Source organism: Mobula hypostoma, chromosome 28, assembly GCF_963921235.1.
Source record: "Mobula hypostoma chromosome 28, sMobHyp1.1, whole genome shotgun sequence".
NCBI lineage: Eukaryota > Metazoa > Chordata > Chondrichthyes > Myliobatiformes > Myliobatidae > Mobula > Mobula hypostoma.
In genome coordinates, this window is record NC_086124.1 from 12,257,904 (window position 1) to 12,281,229 (window position 23,326).

A 23,326-nucleotide genomic window follows, 5' to 3' on the forward strand; every position below is an offset into this window, starting at 1 on the left:
ACCTCACAGGTGTTTTCAGTTTGTAGATATATTTTCACCTATTCAAATATGCACCCTCATCAACATTGGGCTTCCAGCACAACTTGAACTTATTAAATGCTTCAGGGCAAAGAAAACAGGAATTTAATACACATTCATTTAAGTGCAGTCAGCTTATTTATAAGTTAGGTCACAATTTCCATGATAAAAACCAAAAAACCATAAATGTTAGCCAACCAACTCCAGTTATCAGATGGAACAGCACGAAAAGTGCTCCAAGACACTGTTCTTCAACTCACTGTTAATAAATTGTAAAGCCAGATTGATCATAAAGATAATTCTTTTTTGGTGTAATAAAAACTGGCCGATTGCCATTTTCTTAATACTCTGCAACCAACTGGGCAGCAGCAGTTTCTGATTTCTGTGTAAACTTAAATCTTTGAAAATACAAACCAAGAATTTTCGAAGTATCTTGACTCATCCTCCAACCTGCACATTGAAACTAATACATAAGACCATAAGACAAAGGAGCAGAAGTCGGCCATTCGGCCCATCGAGTCTGCTCCGCCATTTTATCATGAGCTGATCCATTCTCCCATTTAGTCCCACTCCCCCGCCTTCTCACCATAACCTTTGATGCCCTGGCTACTCAGATACATCTAACCTTTCAATTCACAAAATTGGGCTCTCCGTACTTGTACATTCAAGATGACAATTTGAAATCAGTAATGTAAATTTCTGTTACAAAAACTACACAGCCACATGGAATGAATTATTAATTGTACACAAGTTTCTGCAAATTACGCCTGATTCCACGTCGAAGGTACAGAACCTTTCTGTGCATCGCTTTGGGATATCAATGGTCATGGAAATTAATAATGTGCTATTAACAATCCTTTCTTCAGAAATACATTAGAAATTAAGACACACCTTCTCAATTAATCCAATGGAGTGAAATGCAGTTTATGATCAAAAAGTTTTATTTCTTTAAAATTTGTATTCAAAAAGCCACAGAAGGATCATTTCATTTCAACACTTCCATCTACCAAATGCTACGAATGAAATCTCCTATTGATATTGATCATGGCGTGCCTGAATCCCCACAAGTGAGATTATTCCCACTAATTAATATCTACAAAGACTCCATGTTTTTTTATTATTTTCCATGATTATGTGTACTAAAAGTAAAATCTAATGGAGTAAAAGTTTTTGAGTTGCTAATTCTATACAATATAAACTGTACAAAATTCCTTCAAATCAGTAGGGCTCACATCTTTAAAAAAAAAGGAATTCAAAGTACTGTGCCATTTTTCATAGGACTGGGGTCATAAATTTAAAAGCACATTTCTCTTCCCCCCCTCCCCCAATACTTCATATGTGGGTTGCAGATCAATATTTAACAAAATATGTTCATGTGCATGATAAATTAAGATTTTCTTCCCCTTTGGATTAATAAAACTACTAAAAGTTACTTCTGTGCCTCAAAATTGCAAAAGCTACAAGCGCAATAGTTGTTTTGATGAATTTTACCAGCGACAGGCCAAGGCTGGATATTCTTTACTACAACTTGAGGGGAATATGACACACCAGAACAGATGACCAACAGTGCTAGAACATATTAAGGATAAATTCGTCCTGTCAGGACCATGCAATGCACACTGAGAATTCTTTTTCGCATAGTAGAAATCTGAAATATAAATAAGATAGCAATTCTAAATAAGTTACTTCATATTACCTAATTTAGAACTTGATGATGACAATTCTACAAAGGTCACTGCTTTTCTGCCTGTGTGTTTGAGCTCTGGTATAATTACCAAACAATAGCAAAGCTGTTATATCCTTTTACCAAAGTTGTTTTCTTCAAAAATAAAAAAATTAAAAGATTTCATGAACATCAGCCTGAAGCACTGAATTTTATTTTAAGCTACTTTTAATCTAAGCTCCTCTAGAAAAGACAAAAGAAATGCCAGCTGGCTGAGAATTCAACAGACTGAAAAAAGGATATTACAGCTTTTAGGAGCAAAATCCAGAAGGTTCCTGATAAGTAACAATAAAAATTACTTTTTCAAAAATGTTTGAGAAATTTATGTGTCAAGTTCGCCACTATTCACATTTCCTTTCATTCACAGTATAAAATGGTTCATGATTAATCTGCGGCAATTTCATTTCTCTCCACTCTTTACAATATATTTCATTTCTCAGCCTCAGAGCTAAAACTTTGTCATCTTCTGAAGTAAAAACAGCCTCTGAGGAACATCTCCCCACCCCATGAATACAAAGCGGTTTCTTTTCCTGTGTTTTTCAGTACTGAAATATGTAAAAATCTAAAACTGTATCAAATAGGATGCTTCCAAGTAATTAAAAAAAGCAAAGGTCCAGGATTACACCTTGGATTAGGTATCTCTTCATCCTTTGTCTAACTTGGTTCCAGATACAAGGCTTGGTGATTATTGAAGAGTTACAAAGTGAGCACAAATGGCAGTGACCAAATCCTTAAAAAAAGTATAAAATTTTTCAAATGAACAGCCAGGATATGGAAAGCTCTGCTCACAGCATTTTCTTTACTTCTGTAAAATAAAAAGGAGAGACTGTTATCATCCCACGGGCCAGAAGGAAGATGAAATGCACACATTTTATTATTATAGGTCAAGAGTCAGATGTTCCATGGCCACTTACCCAGTCTAGTCTCTTATTTATCCTACTTTAATTTCATTCCATAAAACATGGCTAATGGCTAAAGCCTTCCAAAACACAGACAATTCTGCTGTTTAGTCGACATGGATGAGGTGCAGGATTTGCTGGTTTTACACTGACGTGATAAAACATGGCCTTGCTTCAGCATCTCCAAATACTAAACGCAAGAGATTCTGCAGATCTATTTATTTATTTCAAGATACAGCATGGAATAGGCCCTTCCAGCCGTGCCAGCCTGGCAATCCCGATTTAATCCTAATCCAATCACAGGACAATTTTCAATACCAATTAACCTTGTCAACACTAATCTGGACTCTGGGAGGAAACCAGAGCACCTGGGAAGAACCCACATGTTCCACAGGGAGGACAGACAGAGACTCCTTACAGATGACGCTGGAACTGATGCCCGGAGCTGTAACAGCATCACGCTAACCCGCTGCGCTACCGTGGTGCCCCAATGGGGTAAAATAGCAGCTTTTCCCCCCTCAGCTGAGGGAGAGCACAAGCTTAAAGGTGAGAATAAGGGGCACGAGGGGATTAGAGGAAGAATTTCTTTCATCCAGCGGATCATTGCAATGGGAACACAGTGCCTGAGAAGTTAGTGCAGGCAAGTTCTCATAATATTCCAGCATCATTGCAAGATTCTGGGAAATGGGATAGTGGAGAGAGGATTTGTGATGCTGGAAATCAAGAGGAACACACACAAAGCGCTGGAAGAACTCAGCAGGTCAGGCAGCATTTATGGAGAGGAACAAACAGCTGACGTTTTGGGCTGAAACACTGTGTGAGAAGTTGTGTATTCAGAGTAACATCTATCCATTCAAGACCACCAAGTCATTATTTAATTGGGTTAATTATCCACAGGTACCAGCCGAAGGCACCAAGATGCATAGTGCTGGAAAGTTTTATACCAGTTGTATCCAGGATAGCATTGTTTAATCGAGTGGCTGTGGATTGCCTCCGATTTTCTAGCTGCTATTCAGTAGTGTTGATCTGTAAAGTAGCTCCTTATGCAAGATAATAACAGGGCGGCACGGTAGTGTAGTGATTAATACAACTTTACAATACCGTCAACCCGGGGTCAATTCCCACCGCTGCCTGTAAGGAGTTTGTACGTTCTCCCCGTTGCCGTGAGGATTTGCTCCGGTTTCCTCCCACAGTCCACGTACCGGTTGATAGGTTAATCAGTCATTGTAAACTGTCCTGTGACTAGGCTGGGGTTAAATCGGGGATTGCTGGGCAGCACGGCTTAAAGGGCCAGAAGGGCCTAATCTGCACTGTTTCAATGCATCAGCTCAAAACTACTGACAGTACATCATCACTGCGATACTGAATTCATCTTGTAAACACAACCCGTAATTTTGCCAACAAACTTATTAATTTCACACTGTTGGCAAATGTAGCTGTCACTCTTCTGTAATACAAATAACAAAAGAATACAGTTTCTGATTAAAAGCTTTACCTGGGTTTTATTCCTTCTCCGCTATCTCTGTCTCCTTATGCACAACTACTTTGGTCACTGACATATCTGGATGCTGCTCTTTGGCTTCTTTGATGGCTTGAGCCAAGGCCTGCCAAAATAAAAGAGTGTTTAAAAAAAACTAAACATTCACGCAACTGCTGAACCATACATTTTCTCTGGAATATTTCTTTTCTGAGGTGATCATACACATGATTTTCATTTTCCATTTCTTCCGAATATAAACACGTTTCAAAAGTCATTGAGTTCAAAAGCCAAGAGGTTAGGTTGCAACTTTGTAAAGCTCTGGTTAGGCCACATCTGGAGTATTGCACACAGTTCTGGTCACCCCACCGTAGGAAGGATGTTGAGACTTTGGAGACAATGCAGGACGCTGCCTGGTTTAGAGGGTGTGTACTATCCTGAGAGCCTGGATCAACTTGGGTTGTTTTCTCTGGAGCGCCAGAGGCTGAGGGAAGATCTGAGATCTTTACAAAATCATGACAGGCATAGAAAATGTGTGGACAGAGAGTATCTGTTTCCCAGGGTTGAAACATTTAATACCGGGGGCATGTAATGAAGGTGAGGGGGAAGAGGTTCAAGGGGGATATGCGGGGCAAGTTTTTTTTTTACTGAGAGTGGTAGATGACTGGAATGTGCTGCCTGGTACGGTGGTAGAGACAAATACATTACAGGTTTTTAAAGAGATATTTGGATAGGCACATGGATGTAAGGAAGATGGAGGGATATGGATATGGTGTAGGTAGGTAGGTGTGTTGCCCTTAAGGCATTTATTTGACTTTGTTGGGTCTACGTTTTAAATGATTCGTTTGTAACTATTTTCTAGTTAAAGTTAAAGGTTGATAATTACGTTACGGTATAACAAGGGTAAATTCATTGTCTATGGTATATCGCGGCATGTGATGACGTCACCTCTGGTTTCGCCGCGTCTTATGTGTAACCTCCGGTTCGGGAAGGTGTGAAGGTGGGTGCCGTGCGTGCAGCATGATCGTGAAGAGCTCTGTGTCTACCCACAAAGAAACATTATAGAAGCAACGCCGTAAGTTCCTATGGAAGTATTTGAAGTAAAAATATTAACGCGGTTTCTGTTAAGGAAGCGGCGCGCGTGTCGGCTTTTCAATTTAAAACGTGGGGTGGGCTTGGGCCCGGTGGTGGTTTGACGGGACCCCCCCTTGCTCCCTACTTGGGACGGCTGTAGACACTCGCTAAGAGAGCGCGTGTGGTCTCCAGAATGAAACAGACGCTGTATATGTTTGTATTTTTTAATCAACAGTTTTCACCATACGATGTTAATGTGGAAGAGTGAACAGTAAATGGTTAACCTTACTAGGACTCTGTCTCCATTGGTTCTGGTTTAACTTGGTGTTTAGTCAGAGTTTCAACACACTGCACGAGAACACCACAGTGAAAAGGCGGAATCATTTGGTGTCTTGACAAGTGGTACGATGGCTTCGCGATCAAGCATCAAGTCACTTGCATTAAGCGCCAAGAGCAGTAGGACGTTGACAAGTGTGGCTGCCCTCGCAAGGGCTAAAGCAGAAGCCGCCAAGGTGTGAGTGTCATACACTAGCCAAGAAGCAAAACTGAAAATGGAAAAGGCTGCCAGAGAAGCGGAAAACCAGTTGGAAAAGGCAAGGATAGATACAGAGTTAGAAGTGCTGACACTACAACGAGAAGCTGATGCTGCCGCGGTGGAAACACAAGTGTTGGAAAATGCTGAAGAAATGCATGTTCTAGACAAAACAGGAAAATCTATGTCAGAAAGGGCCAAGTTGGAACGCATCAGCGTATATGTCCAATCTCAAATTGACCTACAGATTCATTCTCACTCTCCATACTTGCCTCTTGGCATCCCATCTCATGTGAAATCACAGGGAAGCTTTGTTGCATCGCGTCCACCTGGCGAAGACAACTCACAATTGCAACCTTGCCACAAACTCAAGTATGAAAGGGCTGACTACGAATACTTCCCGACACCAAACTTACCAGATCCAGTGAGATCAGAGACAAAGGCTGAGGTCAGAACATCAAATCACATCATAAACATACACGCTCAGTCATATGTTCCCCAACATATTCCCTCAGCTAGCACGCCACCTGCAGCAGAACCCTTGGCACAGTATTTAGCACGACGCGACCTCATCAATTCAGGACTGTACCAGTTTGACGATAAGCCTGAAAATTACCGTGTGTGGTACTCCTCATTCACCAGTGCCACCGGCGGAGTCCAGCTCACAGCAATCCAAGAGCTGGACCTTATGACTAAGGGAAAGGAATCAAGTGAACAGGTGAAACGCATACGCTCAGCGTACGTCAGCAACCCCAAGCTAGCCTTACACAAAGCATGGGGGAGACTGTGGGAGTGCTATGCAGCCCCCGAAATTATTGAGAGGGCGCTATTTCAACGGCTGGACAATTTTCCTAGGGTGTCAGCCAAGGACCACACTAAATTACGAGAACTCGGAGATTCACTCATGGAGATTCAAGGTGCTAAAGACGACGGCTATTTAAGCAGCTTGTCGTATCTGGATACCTCACGGGGAGTTGGACCAGTTGTGGACAAGCTTCCATTTGGGCTGCAGGAAAGATGGGTGTCAATTGGTTCAGAGTACAAGGAAGAGAACGGTGGTTGATTCCCTCCCTTTGAGTATTTTAGTAGGTTTGTGTGCAAGGAGGCGAAGAGGCGAAACGACCCTTGCTTCATGAATCAAGGCAGCACCACAACTCACACCAACTCAGTCAAACTCATTTCGAACAATTTTGTCATCAATAAACCCGCCTCAGTGCATAAAACTGAAGTCTCCGCAATCAACAATGACCCTAGCAAGAATTATCCATTGCACAACAAACCCCACCCTCTCAAGAAATGTAGAACGTTTCGAAACAAACCCTTTGACAAAAGAAAGGCCCTTCTCAAGGAAAATAGAATATGTTTTAAGTGCTGTTCCTCTACCTCCCACCTCGCTAAAGAGTGTACGTTCCCTGTAAAGTGCTCGGAATGCAACAGCACTAATCACGATGGAGCCATGCATCCCGGCCCGTCACCGCAAACTGCCAAGGCTCCTCCACTCCCACAAGAGGATGGCGGGGAGGGAGAGGATCACTCTGATACAACTATTGTCAGCACGAGCTGCACAGAAGTTTGTTGTTCAGGTCAGTCGAGCTGTTCGTGCTCAAAGGTCTGCCTCACTAAGGTATACCCTAAGGGAGCCAAAGACAAGGCCATCAAGGCCTATGTAATTCTGGACGACCAGAGCAACCGCTCGCTAGTGAGACCAGAGTTCTTCGAGTTGTTCAGCGTAAAGGGTAATCCATTCCCATACTACCTCAGAACTTGCTCTGGCATCGCAGAAACATATGTCAGGAAGGCAGAAGGCTTCCAGCTCGAGTTGCTGGATGGCAAAGTCGTTATCAGTCTCCCTCCACTCTTGGAGTGCAATGAGATCTTAAATAACCGATCCGAGATTCCGACGCCAAGCGCGGTGCTACACCAGCCTCATCTCCACCACATTGCCAAGCACATCCCAGAACTGGATCCGGAAGCAGGTCAATGGACCACACAACGCCCCCTTCGCCCAACGTCTGGATCTGGGCTGGGTGGTGATAGGAGAGGTGTGCCCCGGCAACGTACACAAACCGACAGTTAACACGCTCAAGACTAACGTGTTAGAGAGAGGTCGCCATTCAGTTTCTCAGCCCTCCACAAGTGTTACGTGTATCAAGGAAGCATAACAAAGGCACGAGCATAGTAAAGGAACTGAGAAGACACTGGGACAGTCAGTCTTCGCTCAAACTAAGCACGATAATAAACTTGCTCCATCTGTGGAAAACTCCATCTCCTTAAAAATAATGAACAAAGGGCTTTAGAGACGAAGCGAACAACTGGGTCACCCCACTACTGTTCAGCGAACCATGCCAGCGCTTGCCAAACAACAAAGAGCAGGCAGTCAACCAGTTCACATCTTTACAACGAACCCTGAAAAGGAAACCTGAGACCAGTTACAGAGGTTGTTCTACTTCTACCTAAAGACTGATCTAGGGACTGAAGTTCTATACCATGTTTATAGTGACCTTACAAAGGTCAGGCGGGGAGTGTGTTGCCCTTAAGGCATTTATTTAGTTGGGTCTACGTTTTAAATGATTTGCTTGTAACTATCTTCTAGTTAAAGGTTGATAATTACGTTACGGTATAACAAAGGTAAATTCATTGTCTATGGTATATCGTGGCATGTGATGACGTCACCTCCGGTTTCGCCACGTCTTATGTGTAACCTCCGGTTCGGGAAGGTGTGAAGGTGGGTGCCGTGCGTGCAGCATGATCGTGAACAGCTCTGTGTCTACCCACAAAGAAACATTATAGAAGCAACGCCGTAAGTTTCTATGAAAGTATTTGAAATAAAAATATTAATGCAGTTTCTGTTAAGGAAGCAGCGGTTCGGGTGGCGCACGTGTCGGCTTTTCAATTTCAAATGCGGGGTGGGCTCAGGCCCGGCGACGGTTTGACTGGACCCCCCTCGCTCCCTACTCGGGGCGGCTGGAGGCACAGCTAAAAGAAGAGAGCGCGTGTGGTCTCCAGAATGAAACAGACGCTGTATATGTTTGAATTTTTTTATCAACAGTTTTCACCGTACGATGTGAATGTGGAAGAGTGAACAGTAAATGGTTAACCTTACCACCACTCTGTCTTCATTGTGTCACTCAGGTGAGAAAGTGCTAGAAAGTTCAGCAGTCTAATGAACAAGGAGGCAATTAAAAGAGAGAGAAAGTACGGTGCGAGCTGAGGAGTCACCATGGTAACAGCTCAGAGCGGTTGAGCTAACGGACGCTGGAATTTTGGATGGATTATTAAAAGTTGATCCTTCGGTCCGATAACGGCAGAGGAGACACGACACGAGAGAACTGCGGAAGCTACCCGAGAAACCACTGGTGGAGGCGATGGACCGATTAATTTCAACCCGTGATTACCAGTGCAGGTAAGAGCTTGCCTGTGGGGGTTTGCTGTTGGTGAACCCGTGCCGTGGGTTAATCGACTGTTCCCTAGGAGGGGCTCTGTCCATCTGTGTCTGTGTGGGGGTCACATGAAGTGACTCTGAAGACTTCGGAAGCAAGAGCAACTAAAGTTGCCAACTTGAACATCAACTCAATTAACTCTCTCTCTCTCTCTCTCCATCAATTCAACTCGACGCAACACAAAGTGAACTGAACTGCTTAAACACCTGACACCGTAAGACAGATGTCTACCTCCTGGACTATTATTTTTGTATCCACACACACATTTACGGATATATATATATATGTAATAGTTTATAACCTGTATTGTATTATTTGGTTTAATGATATTAATTTGTAGTAGTAATAAATATAGTCTTAATTTATAGTAAACCAGACTCCAGGTGTGTTCCATTTCTGCTGGTCCTTTTCAACCTGTCACGGGACAATTGGCTCCGGTTTAACTTGGTGTTTAGTCAGAGTTTCAACACACTGCACGAGAACATTACAGGAGGGATTAGCCGAGATGGCCTGTTTCCGTGCTGTAACTGTTATATGGTTATAGTGTTTGGGTGTTCTTGATTTGCTTTTTAGCCGGTTCAGCACGACATTGTGGGCCGAATGGCCTGTTCCTGTGCTGTAATGTTCCTTGTTCAATTTACTTAGAAAGCAGTATTTTACCTACCACTAGTTGATAAGCTAAGACAGAGAGTAATCTGGGAATATATTGCACCGTAAAGGAGGCTTCAGTAGGAATGCATTGTCACAGGTGTGGCATGCTGTGCTACAGCCTACTGCACCACAGGGCACCAGGATCAGGAATTTATATTAAGAAACCTTATGATGGTGACTGATTCTGAGCCAGAAAGGAGCTGATTGTGTGCTTGGGTGACTTCCTTAAAGCGAGGAAAATAAAAGCTCATTTCATACACTTGATATTGGGAATCCAGAGATCAGGCCACAGCATTTGCTGTTCAGAAATGTGATAGTAGCTTTAATTATATGGAACTTATTTCTTTATTGAGATAGTGTGGAATAGACCGTTCTGGCCCTTTGAGCTGTACCACCCAGTAATCCCTAATTTAACCCTAGCCTAATCAAGGGACAATTTACAACGACCAATTAACCCACCAACCGGTAGGTCTTTGGACTGTGGGAGGAAACCAGAGCACCCGGAGGAAACCCACATGGTCACGGGAAGAACGTACAAACTCCTTACAGGCAGCTGTGGGAATTGAAGCCGGGTTGCCTGTATTATAACATGCTGTGCTAACCACCACGCTACTGTGCTGCCCATCTTGGGGATATTTTAATTATGAATACAATCCAAGTTCATTGTTATTTATGAAATGATAAACTCACTAATTATTAATATCAGAGATACCAGCACTATTACTGGATACAGATATACCATTTGTTGCTATCTTCACCCAAAACAACGGTTTATAGCAACTGACTGCGTAGGGGATAAAAAAACGGCTTTCACCTGATCGTGGTCAACATTGGCATCTCCTGTGATTACAATGCGTTTCTCAATTCTCGTTTCTGAAACTCCCCCTTTAATAGTCTGGAAGAGAAAAAAGAGAAAGCCCACCATAAATTTTACTGCACTAAGGTGTGTTTACAACTAAGTAAAATTATTTGGGATGTTGACTGGATACCTCTGAAGAATAAGACAAACACCATCTCTTGAAAAAATTCTAAATCTTATTAATATAACACTATAGAAAACATACAAGTACCATTTTCTGCTTGTCAGTAACAGAAAATACTCAATGAAAATTTGAGAGAATACTAATGATTTGTCCTTACCTTTGTGATCTGTGTGGTTGTAGTGGTGGATACAGTCTCTGATGTGATAGTTTGAGCACTCATCAACAGCCCGGGCTCACCATCACTATTACAATCACCTGTCTGCACCAAAATACAACAACCCAGAATGGAGATTTATTAAAATGAGCGTTCAGTAGTTCGATGGCCCTTTATTACCAGCAACACCTATGTTGCAGCAACTATTTTTGTTTCAAAGTGAGAGGGAGCCGACAATGAGATCATAAGACATTGGAGCAGAATTAGGCCATTCGGCCCATTGAACCTACTCTGCCATTTCATCATGGCTGATCCACTTCCCTCTCAACCCCATTCTCTTGCCTTATCCCCATAACCTTTCACGCCCTGAGTAATCAAGAACCTATCAACCTCTGCCTTAAATATACCCAATGACCTGGCCTCCATAGCCGCCTGTGGCAATTTAATTCCACAGATTCACCACTCTCTGGCTAAAGAAATTTCTCATCCCCGTTCTAAATGGACATCCCTCTTTTCTGAGGCTGTCCCCTCTGGTCCTAGACTCCCCCACCATAGGAAACATCCTCTCCACATCCACTCTATCGAGGCCTTTCAGTATTCGATAAGTTTCAATGAGGTCTCCCCTCATTCTTCTAAACTCCAGCAAGTACAGGCCCAGAGCCATCAACTGCTATATATACCATAAGCCTTTCATTCCCAGAATCAATCTCGTGAATCTCCTCTGAACCCTCTCCAATATCATCAAATCCTTTCTTAAGTAAGGGGCCCCAAACTGCTCACAATACTCCTAGTGAGGCCTCACCAGCGCCTTATAAAGCTGCAGCACTATGTCTTTGCTTTTATATTCTAGTCCTCTCGAATTAAACGTGAAAGGCACAATTAGTAATTTGTGTTTTCTGTGTAGAGTAAAACATGATGTTTCATAGAAGGATACCCAGCTTCATTTTGGCAAGCTGTCAGTTTTTAACTATTAAAAAAAGGTGGACAAAGGGATAGGTTTTGCAGAATTGCCCTGAAGAGAACAGCAAATCGGATTTAAAAAGTGAATTTCAGAGCTCTGGACCTCGATAGCTAAATGCGAAGATGCCATTGTTTTGAAGAAGAGGGGGCAAGGGTCAAAGCTGGAAGAACACCAAGTTCTCAGAAAGTTTTAGGACTGGAAAAGGTTTCAGAGCTGTGGTAGGCCAAGTCCATAAAGAAGATTTGAAAGTCAGGATGAGAATGTTAAAGCTGCAGGACTGCTGGATATAAAGGTCAGCTTTATTTGTCACATGTACACCAAAAACATACAGTGAAATGCGCTGTTTGCATCAATGACCATCTGACTCATTCCAAGGATGCGCTGGAGGCAGGCTGCAAGTGTTGCCAACATAGCACACCCGCAACTCACTGACCCGGACTGTGGGAGGAAACCGGAGCACCCAGAGGACACCCACGCGGTCACGGGGAGAACGTACAAACTCCTTACAGACAGCAACGGGAACTGAACCCCGATCCTACAGTTGGCACTGTAAAGAGCATAGCAGCGGGGAATAAAGAAGATTCAACATCTGTTAGGACACTGGCAGCAGAGTTAAGAATTCAGGTTTGTGGACTGTGAAAAATGGGAGGCTGGCCAATACTGTTTTCCATTAGCTGACTTTGCAGAAAACTGGCATTCTAGAATCAACTAATGCAAACTAAAATACTCCAAAAAAAAAAATCAACTTAAGATTAAAGACAATAAACAGGTAACAACTAAAATTTAAATTGTGACAAGTCTCCAGTATTTTCTAGTGTTATGGGAAAGCTTTTGCTTTGCATTGGCGCTGCTTCATGCACCACCCTGAGCTCGTCAATTTTATTGACCTTGCCTCTCACTTCCACCCTGCTCTTAAATTTACTTGGTCCATCACGGACACCTCCCTCCCCTTTCTTGATCTCTCCATCTCCATCTCTGGAGACAAACGGTCAACTGACATTTTTTATAAGCCCACTGATTCCCACAGTTATCTTGACTATACCTCTCCCCACCCCATCTCCTGTTAAAATGCTATTCCCTTTTCTCATTTTCTCTGCATCCACTGCATCTGTTCCCAGGACACAGCTTTTCATTCCAGGACATCAGAGATCTTCCCATCTTCTCGCCGCCTTCACAGTGATAGAGTTCCTCTTGTCCTTACTTACTGCTCCATTGGCCTCCGCATCCAACACATTATCCTCCTTGACTTCTGCCATCTCCAAAGTGACCCCACTACCAAATGTACCTACACCCTCACTCCCCCACTTTCCGCAGGGATCGGTCCCTCGGTGGTTCCCTTGTCCATTTGTCCTTCCCCACTAATCTACCTTCCAGCACTTATCCTTGCAAATGGACCAAGTGCTACACCTGCCCATACACCACCTCCCTTGCCTCCATTCAGTGGCCCAAACAGTCCATCCAGGTAAGGCAACGCTTCACCCGTGAATCTTTCATGTCTGGTGCTCCAGGTGCAGCCTCCTCTACATTGGTGAGGCCCAGCGTAAACTGGGGGACCGTTTTGTCAAGCACGTCCGCTCCATCCACCAAAATGCGGGATCTCCTGATACCACACAGTTTAATTCCTATTCCCATTCCCATTCCCCTTCCAACGTGTTGGTCCATGCCTCCTCTTGTGCCAAGACAATCCACCCTCAGGGTGGAGGAGTAACGCCCTGTATTCTGTCTGGGTAGCCCCCAACCTGATAACAAGAATATCCTCTGGTTAAACAAATCCCTCACCCTTCCTCTATGCCCCACTCTGACCTTTTACCTCTTCACACCTGCCTACCACTTCCCTCTGGGTCCCCTCCTTGTTCCCTTTCTCCTATGGTCCACTCTCCTCTCCTATCAGATTCCTTCCCCGGCCCTTAACCTTTCCCATCCACCTGACTTCACCTATTACCTTCCAGCTAGCCTCCTTTCCCTCCCTCACACCTTTTTATTCTGGCGTCTTCCTCGTTCCTTTCCAGTCCTGAGGAGGGCTTCGGCCTGAAACGTCGACTGTCTATTCATTTTCACAGATGCTGCCTGACCTGGAGAGTTCCTCCAGCACTTTGTGCGTGTTGCTTCTCAAAACATTGGGCAGGAAAAATGAAACGTTGGTCTACATATGATAACGTACAGGCACCATTCTGAATATGTTAGTTACATAAGACTTCATGGGGTTATATTCTACAGCGATCAATTAATAGAAATTTCCCATGGCTCTTCTGCAATCCACAGAGACTGCTAGTTTCCCAAAACCTGACTATGTGCCAGAACAATCACAGTAATGCAAGCCCCAGGTATCTGAAGCCATCCATCAGAGATGACCCAGAAATATTTCTCAATTTAAGACCACAGATACAGAATCCAACAGTGAGCAAACAGGAATTCTGACTAAATTTTACCACTTTTTAAACCCAGAGTTATTAAGACCAGCCACTTTACATTAATTAATAGCACATACTTCAAGAGTGAACGAAATCCTTAATCAGACCAATTGAGAAGAGTTCATAATTTCAAACCTGGGCTGCTTCATAGGTGATGGTCTTCGTTTCTGTGTGAACAACAGGAACTTCATTGGTTGCAATTTCATTTTCAGAATGTGGCATGTCAGCAATGGTCACAGTTTGAGTCTTCACAAGTGGAGGCTATTTAAAAAGGTGGGGGGGGGAAGAGAGGGAAACAGTAACTCATATGTACCAAGTTTTCCCAGAGATTATATACATGGCAGCAGCAATTAATGTCAGCTGCTTTACTAATGGCAAAACAAAATCCAGTGCAGCATCAGTACTGTGGACCACAAAACAAGTCCTTTCAAATCTCCTTTCACTAGACACCCAAAATAACTTTGCATTGCCAATTGCTCAGTGGTGACAAAAGAAGAGGAAAAAAAACCCAGCAATTAATGTTGTAATTTAATTCAAATTGCCCTACTAAAGCAGCCAGCACTTTATTTTGCCGTTGAAGCCAATTCAGAGTTGATACAGAGATTCTTCCAATACAAACTGCAATCTTCATGCCAAAGGAGCATTTCTGACACAGTCCATTTACATTATCGTGAGTATCACTGACGACTTGTGCTTATCGTTCCAAATGTGCTTTTTGAATTCAGGTACTGGAGAGATAGCGATGTCTTGTTAGCATAGGGATATTTAACAGACCCAACTGACAAGATTTCAAAAAAATAACCAGAGTGCATCATTAGATTAGTCAGTATGAAGAAAAACACAGAAAATGCTGGAGGTCAGGCAGCATTCTGTGGAGAGAGAAAAACAGAGCTAGTACTTAAGGCCAAAAACTTCTTCATTCCACAGACTTGAAGTGTTTCCAGCAATTTTTCAATGCAATTTTTAAATATTCCATATTAATGATATCAGGAACACAATTTAAAAATAGCAGTGATATATTAAAATGCCCAAACAATTTTACTGAGGGGGAGAAAGAAAAGTGGATTTTGTTTTTCATGATTCAGCTGCCAGAAATGGGAATAAATGCAGAGAGAACTCTATATCGTGTACTCTATGGGAATAGCACAGTAAAGCACAACGCTTTACAGTACAGGCAACCCAAGTTCAATTCCCACTGCTGTCTGTCAGGAGTTTGTACGTTCTCCCTGTGACCGCATGGGTTTACTCCCACAGCACAAAGACGTATCGGTTGATAGGTTAATTGGCCACTGCAAATTGTCCTGCAGGCTCAGAGAATTGGGGAATGCTGGACGGTGTGGTTCGAAGGTCTGGAAGGGCCTACTCCACACTGTATCTCGATAAATCAATCTCAACAACTCTGTCCAAACACCAACAAGACTATATAATTAACAGAACAAAGGGAAACCAATTAAAAAACAAAGTTGTGTCAGAATCTGCTGCCCACTGACAATCAAGAGAAAAAGATTATTCTTCAATATCTTTTTTACTTGGATCAATGAAGTGCTAAAGCATTTTAACTGCCACCATTAATCAATCACCATGCAAAAGTCAGCATTAGTACCAGAACTGGTCAGAGTTTAGATAGGAGATTATGCAAAGACAATAATTATTGCAGTTTCCAAAACCATTTGAAAAGTACTTTACCAAGATTTCCCAGTGTCCAGAAACCATCAACACTGAAGCAAGCAACCACCAAGTTGCTCTTTCCAAAAAAGTTTTTTTTCCAAAAACTTCTCTTTCCAAAAAAGCTGATGGAGTATTTAAATTATATTTTGAAGGTATCTAAATATACGGTCAAATTTGCCTGAAAGTATTGTTAAACCAACGTGCTGCAGTGTCTTAGTTTTTTTTTTATTGTGGAAAGCAAATTAGTACCAAGCTGAAAAGACCTTGTGGTCTTCTGATTCCAGTTTTACCTGAGAGCAGCGGATTAGCGGAGGTGGTTCATGGGAATGAACGGCATTTATCTTTAAAGGTCGCTCACTCTGTTCAATCTCCTTCAAATGGTGGCTTAGCTGAGAAGCAACAGAGCTCAAGAGGGCCTTTGCTACAATCTCCTCTGAAGCTTCAGACTGCATATCCAGGCCTGTATCAGACCTGTTCAGCCCCTGTAGCTCCTTGTTCTGAGGGGGGTACAAGTCTTCCTCATTGCTACTCACAGAGGAAGGAACAGGGTCACACCTTTGTCGAGACTCTGACAGGACAGCCACCTGGCTCAGGCTGAAGCCACTTTTGAGCTTCAGTCCCTCTATTTCTGCCTTGTTATCAATCTTTACACATTCTGACCTCTCTTCCAGTTCTGATATCACACCGTCATCCACATTCTATAAGAAAATGGGTAAATGTAAGGTCTAAAGAAATATACCATTTGGCAGAGTTGCAGATGAATCAGAATATCAAGGGAGCAGCTTTGTATTTTAAAAATGTTTCCTGCTACACTGAGAAGACTCGTGCTGTTTATTTGAAGGACTGATCACAATTTAGATTCTAAAAAAGGCTCAAGCCTTTGCTATATAGAAACATTTAAGAAATTCCAGGGAAAAAGACATCAGCAACTTCACCTAGAATTTATAACCAGGATACATTCTATGCAACTCTATGTTTCACATTTTTATGGATAATCACTTGGTTCTGATAAAATTTGCTGTCTAATTTGAGGTTTTAAAATCACTTGGCCAATCTTTGATGCTCGTTACAGACAATGTTAATTGGAAAAATACCTCCTGTAATAACAGCATAGTTTCTTCACCAACCTTAAACCTAGTACAGGTTGAGTACCCCTTATCCAAAATGCCAAAATCTGAAAATCTCCAAAACCTGGCTTTTTTTTTAAAGCACTGACATGATGTCACAAATGGAAAATTCCACAAGGTGCTGGAAAGGTTCCCAAGTGATGCGCAGGTCTTTGCGCATCACAGACAGTTCTTAGAAGTGACTTCACATATGGAATGAACAGAAGTTAATGAACAGAAAAGCACAGCATAAAGTGAAAAATGATCTTGATCACGTATTCAAAGAGTGGATCCGTCTATGCTGGAGTGAGCATATGCCACTTAACGATATGCTGACATGAAACAAGGATCCAACACATCGTTCTGAAAATTGGAAGTAATCGTGAGTATTCTACAGGCTGGTTGCAGAAATTTAAGAAAAGGGACGGAATTAATTTTTTTTAAAGACTTGTGATGATAAAGTGTCTGCTGATCATGAAGCAGCAGAGAAATTAATTGATGGCTTTGCCAAGATGACTGCTGATGAAAATCAAACATGCTCAATGTCTGTATCAGTAACATCATAAGACGTAGGATCAGAATTAGCCCATTCAACCCATTGTGTCTGCTACACTATTTCATCATGGCTGATCCATTTTCCTGCCTTCTCCCTGTATCCCTTCATGCTCTGACTAATCAAGAACATATCAACCTCTGCCTTCAATACACCCAATGACATGGCCTTCACAGTCGCCTGTGGCAACAAATTCCACAGATTACCACCTTCTGGCTAAAGCAGTTCCTCATTTCTGTTCTAAATGCACGTCCCTTTATTCTGAGGTTGTGCCCCCTGGTCCTAGACTCCCCACCATAGGAAGTGTCCTCTCCACGTCCAATCTATCGAGGCCTTTCAACATTCGAGAGATTTCAATGAGAATCCCCTCATTCTTCTCAATTCCAGTGAGTACAGGCCCAGAGCCATCAAATGCTCCTCATATGATAAGCCTTTCAATCCTGGAATCATTTTGTGAACCTCCTCTGAACCCTCTCCAATGTCAGCATATCCTTTCTTAAAAATGCACACAGTTCTCCGAGTGAGGCCTCACCAGTGCCTTAAAAAGTCTCAGCATTACATGCTTGTTTTAAATATTCTTGTCCCCTCTAAATTAATGCCGAATCACATTTACATTCCTCACCACCAACTTAACCTGCAAGATAACCTTTAGGGAATCCTGCACGAGGACTCCCAAGTCTATTTGCACCTCAGATCTTTGAATTTTCTCCCTGTGTAGGAAACAGTCTATGCTTCTGTTCCTTCTACCAAAGTGCATGGCCATACACTTCACAACACTGTATTCCATCTGCTACTTCTTTTCCCATTCTCTTAATCTGTTTAAGTCCTTCTGCAGCCTCCCCACTTCCTCCACACTACCTGCCCCTCCACCGACCTTCGTATCATCTGTAAACTTGGCCACAAAGCCATCAACTCTGTCATCCAAATCACTGACATACATTGTAAGAAGCAGTCCCAACACCTGTCCCTGTGGATCACCACTAGTCACCGGCAGTCAATCAGAAAAGGCTCCCTTTGTTCCCATTCTTTACCTTCTGCCAGTCTGCCAATCTTCGATCCATGCTAGCATCTTTCCTGTTATACCATGGGCTCTTATCATGTTTAGCAGCGTCATGTGCAGCACCTCTGAAAATCCAAGTTCACAACATCCATCGATTCTCCCTTGTCTATTCCGCCTGTTATTTCCTCAAAGAATTCCAATGGATTTGTCAGGCAAGTAAGGGAACCATGCCGACTTTGGCCTATTTTACCACATTCCTCCAAGTACCTGAAACTTCATTCTTAACAACTAGCTCCAACACCTTCCCAACCACTCATGTCGGGCTAACTGGCCTACAATTTCCTTTCTTCTGCCTCCATCCCTTCTTGAAAGGTGAAGTGCCATTTCAATTTTCAAGTCCTCTGATGATTCTTGAAAAATCATTTTACTAATGCCTCCACAATCTATTCAGCCACCTCTTTCAGAACCCTGGGTATACACCATCTAGTCCAGGTGACTTATCTACCTTCAGCCTTTACAGCCTCCCAAGCACCTTCTCCTTAGTAATAGCAACTGCCCTCTGAGACTTTTGAACCTGCGACATATGTGTGATGAGCAAGTGTAAGACAAAGAATGCATACCTGGTGGCACATAAATTCAGAGTCAGAAAATATAGTGATCCCAAACTATTTCATTATATATCCAAAATCTGAAATCTGAATCACTTCCAGCCCCAAGCATTTTGGATAAGGGGTACTCAACCTGTATGTTAGTATCACAATCAAACAAACTATTCATAAGCATACTGGGGAAGGCTCGTCCTCTTCCCGCTCTCCCCTATTTTCATAAGTTCTCAGAATCCACTGCTATCACATGTGAGGATTTAATGTACAGATTATAATGAAGGTGATAATGTGAAAGTAGCATTGAGTTTGTAATAAATATCAAAAGAATCAATGCTGATTAAAATGCAAACATGAGAAAGTTTGAAGATGCTGGAAATTCAAAGCAACACACAGACAATGCAGGAGGAACTCAGCAGGTCAGGCAGTGTCTATGGAAATAAACAGATAATCAACGTATCAGGCTGAGACCCATCTTCACGACTCAGGAAGGGGGAAGATGCCAGAATAAAAAGGTGGGAGGGGAGAGGGGGAGGAAGATAAGCTATCAGGTGATAGGTGAAGCCAGGTGAGTGGAAAAGATAAATGGCTGGAGAGAAAGTAATCTGATTAGAGAGGAGAGTGGACCATAGGAGAAAGGGAAGGAGGAGGGAACCCAGGGGGATGTGACAGGCAGGTGAGAAGAGGTAAAAGCCAGAGTGAGAAAATAGAGGAAGAGCAGAGAGGGATGGAATTTTTTTTAATATCAGAAGGAGAAATCGATATTCATGCCATCAGGTTGGAGGCTACCCAGATGCAATAGAAGGTGTTGCTCTTCCACCGGAAGGATGGCTCTTTTTTCAAATGCCCATAAGAGAAAGAGGTTGCACATACTGTACTGCAGTGTAAAATTTGTTGCTTTCTTTTAAAAATTTATAGTCATTCAGCAACTTAATGCTACAAGCTGATGAACAATGTTGGGGGAAAAAATCTTATGGTTAATGGTACATGCATTTGATCATTCAGGTATTTAGTAGGATGTCTTGCATATCACTTCGTATTGCTTTTGATGAAGCAAGCAGGGGTGGGGGGATGAAGTTGTTCTGATGTTTTTATTTTAAGATGTTTTTCATTGTTTAAAAGATAAACAAACAGTGTGATGAGAATGAAAATATCTTATTTAAAAGCTGGTCATGTGGAGAACTTGAGTGAGTGAAAGCATGCACCTTAAAAACCTCTTCTTGAATAATTGCTGAGCAAGTGGCGAAGAGAGAATAAAGCATAGCACCTGAGCATGTGAAACAGAGTTAGACAAAGCAGTTTTATTTGGAGTCTGTGGCTGTCTTTCACGGAGGGCCTTCTCCGGTGTTGCATAAAAGAAGTAGGTTGCCTGGAAGAGTGTTGGCTTTTCACTGGCACGCAAATATCCGTGTAGGCCTTCTATTAATTTCTAGGCAATAAGTAGGAAGGAGTAGAGAAGAAGAGAGAGAGGAAAAAGAAGAAAACGCAATAAGGTCAGTTAGGTACCAGAAAAGATTGAATTTAAGGGCTACAATGATAGCAAAAGTTAAACAAGGCGTGCATTTCAATCCTTTTCCTATATTTGCAAGGCACAGTTGCTTCATGCAATAAGGGAATTTGCAAATTGGTTTATTACTGTCAACAGTGAAAAACTTATCTTGCATAATGCCCATAGAATCTGAATGGTATTCTGCTAATATGTTTTCTCTCGGGCTTAAACTGTGACTCAAATTAAAGTCGTAATTTTGAATTATGAAACTTTAAACTTATTAATAGACAGTTAAGATATGCTACCTAGAAGCACTTCAATCTAACTCTTCTCTAAAATACAACTTCTGCTTTAAGGAATAAAAAAAGATGAATAAACCTGTCATTTTTCTTAAAGCTTCAGTATCCCTTATCTGAATCTGTCCAGACTTAAAAAGGCTTCATTTATCTAAAAATTGTTGAACTAATGGATTCCCATTTCTAAATCAGCAGGTCTCAAGTGGAACGTTTACCGACAAAGGGATATTGCAGCTTTAAGGTGCATTTCAATAACAAGCAGCATGCACTGAAACGTGAAGACATTACAAACCTGCTGCAGAAAGGAATGTACACTGCATAGTTAGGTTAAAATGGGCAAGCGTACATGTTAATGGGGTTTAAAATACTTGGGTGCCCATCAGATTTATTTTGGGGAAAGCCAGGAAGGTGAACATGTCTTGATTTCATTTATCACACTGCTGTAGGCAGTAAAATATGAAATACTGATATTTACTAAGTTATTTTTCTAAATAATACAAGCCTCGAATTAATAAATAAAGACTGGAAAGAAAAAACACAGCAATCTAGGATAGCTATTGAAATTATAACTACAGATGTTCGGAGGAAGTTTAAAGATATTTAACTGAGATCCTGATATGATGGTGAGGAGCCAGACAAAAACAAACATCTAGAGATCTTAAACTTAATCTATAAAATAAGATAGACATTGACTATGATGATATTTAATTAACAGGGTATCTGACCACAATAGTTGTCAGTGCCGGTGGTGTAGTGGTATCGGACTTCGGGACGAGTCCGAAACCAGCCAGCTCCTTGCACAAGTTCCACCCGTGCTGAACTGAGCATCCAGCTAGCAACCTGGCTTTGTAAAACAGACATATGCTAAAGAAATGGGAAGGTTTTTGCCAAATGAGGCGCAGGGAGGAATTGATCATAATAGTAGTTAAATATTAGGTAAAAGTTTATATTAAGATACAGTGGTTTTTTGATCTTAAATTGGTTTCAAACATATTTATAAAAATATGAGCCAAGGATGATCTGCCTTGAATAAATAGTTAGATTATTCTAGACTCCAAAGACAAATATGTAACAGCTTTGTTTATCAAAATTACTTTATAATGGCATAAGATTAGTCACCGATTCTCTAATACTGAGTACATTCAACAAGCAGTATTTAAGACTACAGTAATATGGAAAATGCCCAATTATAGAACCAAGTGTCAGATGAGCATTTATACCTGTTTCAAATTCACTGTTCCAGCGTAAAGGCTTCACACATCTTACAGAAATTTAACTTGTTCACATTATTTTTTTAAATCTCAAATATAATGATGAGATTTCAACAATAAAAAAGCCTTGAATTTTATACTTCACTACACTACATACAGTAAAACAACTTGTAAATCTTTTGATATTTATATTTCCTATTTTTTTAAAAAAATGTGCATTATTTATAGCAACTAAATCAATTTCACATTTCCTTATCATGCTGGAGATCAGATACATTGGAAAGAAATAGTACTTGGAGGAATTGTACAAAATCTCACATCCAAATGATCAAGAACAATGATATTGATTTCTTTTGGCCTGGAAAAGAAACTGATATACCATTCTCAGAATTCTGATAAATTGCTTTTGCTGTAAACGGGTAAAGTTTAGAGTAAATTCTTCCAAGAGTATTATTAAAGAGCAATATGGCTATTACTAATGCTTCATAAACTAGATGGACACCCAGCATTTTCCCTAAGTATTTTAGCGCCTCTTAGAAAGTGCCAATTTGAAGTTCTCCATAGATCAAATAATTAAAGTAAGGCCTCAGACAAGATTAACATGTATATGCATCAGCTATTTGGCCAGCAGAAAATAAACAAATGATAGTGCCACATGACATAACTGCAATTTTGTTCAGATTCAGTAGAAAATGAAAACAAATTGTACTGGCGCAAAGTGGAGGTTCTTACTTGACCTACGTAGACTGCGGGTTTTTCCCAAAGTAAACGCAATGGCAAATGCTAGGTCCACTTAATTCTTTTGATGGAAAGAAAGTCGCAGGACCTTCTGCTCAGGTTATTCGATCCAGAACCTGATTCTCCAAATACAGGGGATCCCAACCATTTTTATGCCATTAATCGAGGTTGGGAACCCCTGCAACTGTTCCAGGCTGCAATTACTGTAAATTGTACCAGTAGCATATTGTCAATGCCCAAATTTAAAAAAGACTGAACAATATCAACTATTGTTAAAAATTCCACCATTTTAGTACCCTTGCATATAAATTCACAGTGCCAAAGAAAACTCTCTCATAAT

General features: G+C 41.6%; 1 protein-coding gene across 9 annotated transcripts in view; it reads right to left on the reverse strand.

The window, feature by feature from the left end:
• Positions 1-941: 941 nt before the first annotated feature.
• Positions 942-23,326, reverse strand: part of epb41a (erythrocyte membrane protein band 4.1a) — a 162,601-nt gene continuing 140,216 nt past the window's right edge. For all 9 annotated transcript variants that reach the window (XM_063035512.1, XM_063035515.1, XM_063035516.1 and 6 more), the window contains 5 exons: positions 14,459-14,584; positions 10,955-11,056; positions 10,629-10,709; positions 4,136-4,244; positions 942-2,546 (listed from right to left, as the gene is read on the reverse strand). In XM_063035512.1, coding sequence (XP_062891582.1) covers positions 4,143-4,244; positions 10,629-10,709; positions 10,955-11,056; positions 14,459-14,584 — 411 coding nt within the window. In that variant the 3' untranslated portion in view covers positions 942-2,546; positions 4,136-4,142. The remainder of the gene's footprint in view (positions 2,547-4,135; positions 4,245-10,628; positions 10,710-10,954; positions 11,057-14,458; positions 14,585-23,326) is intronic.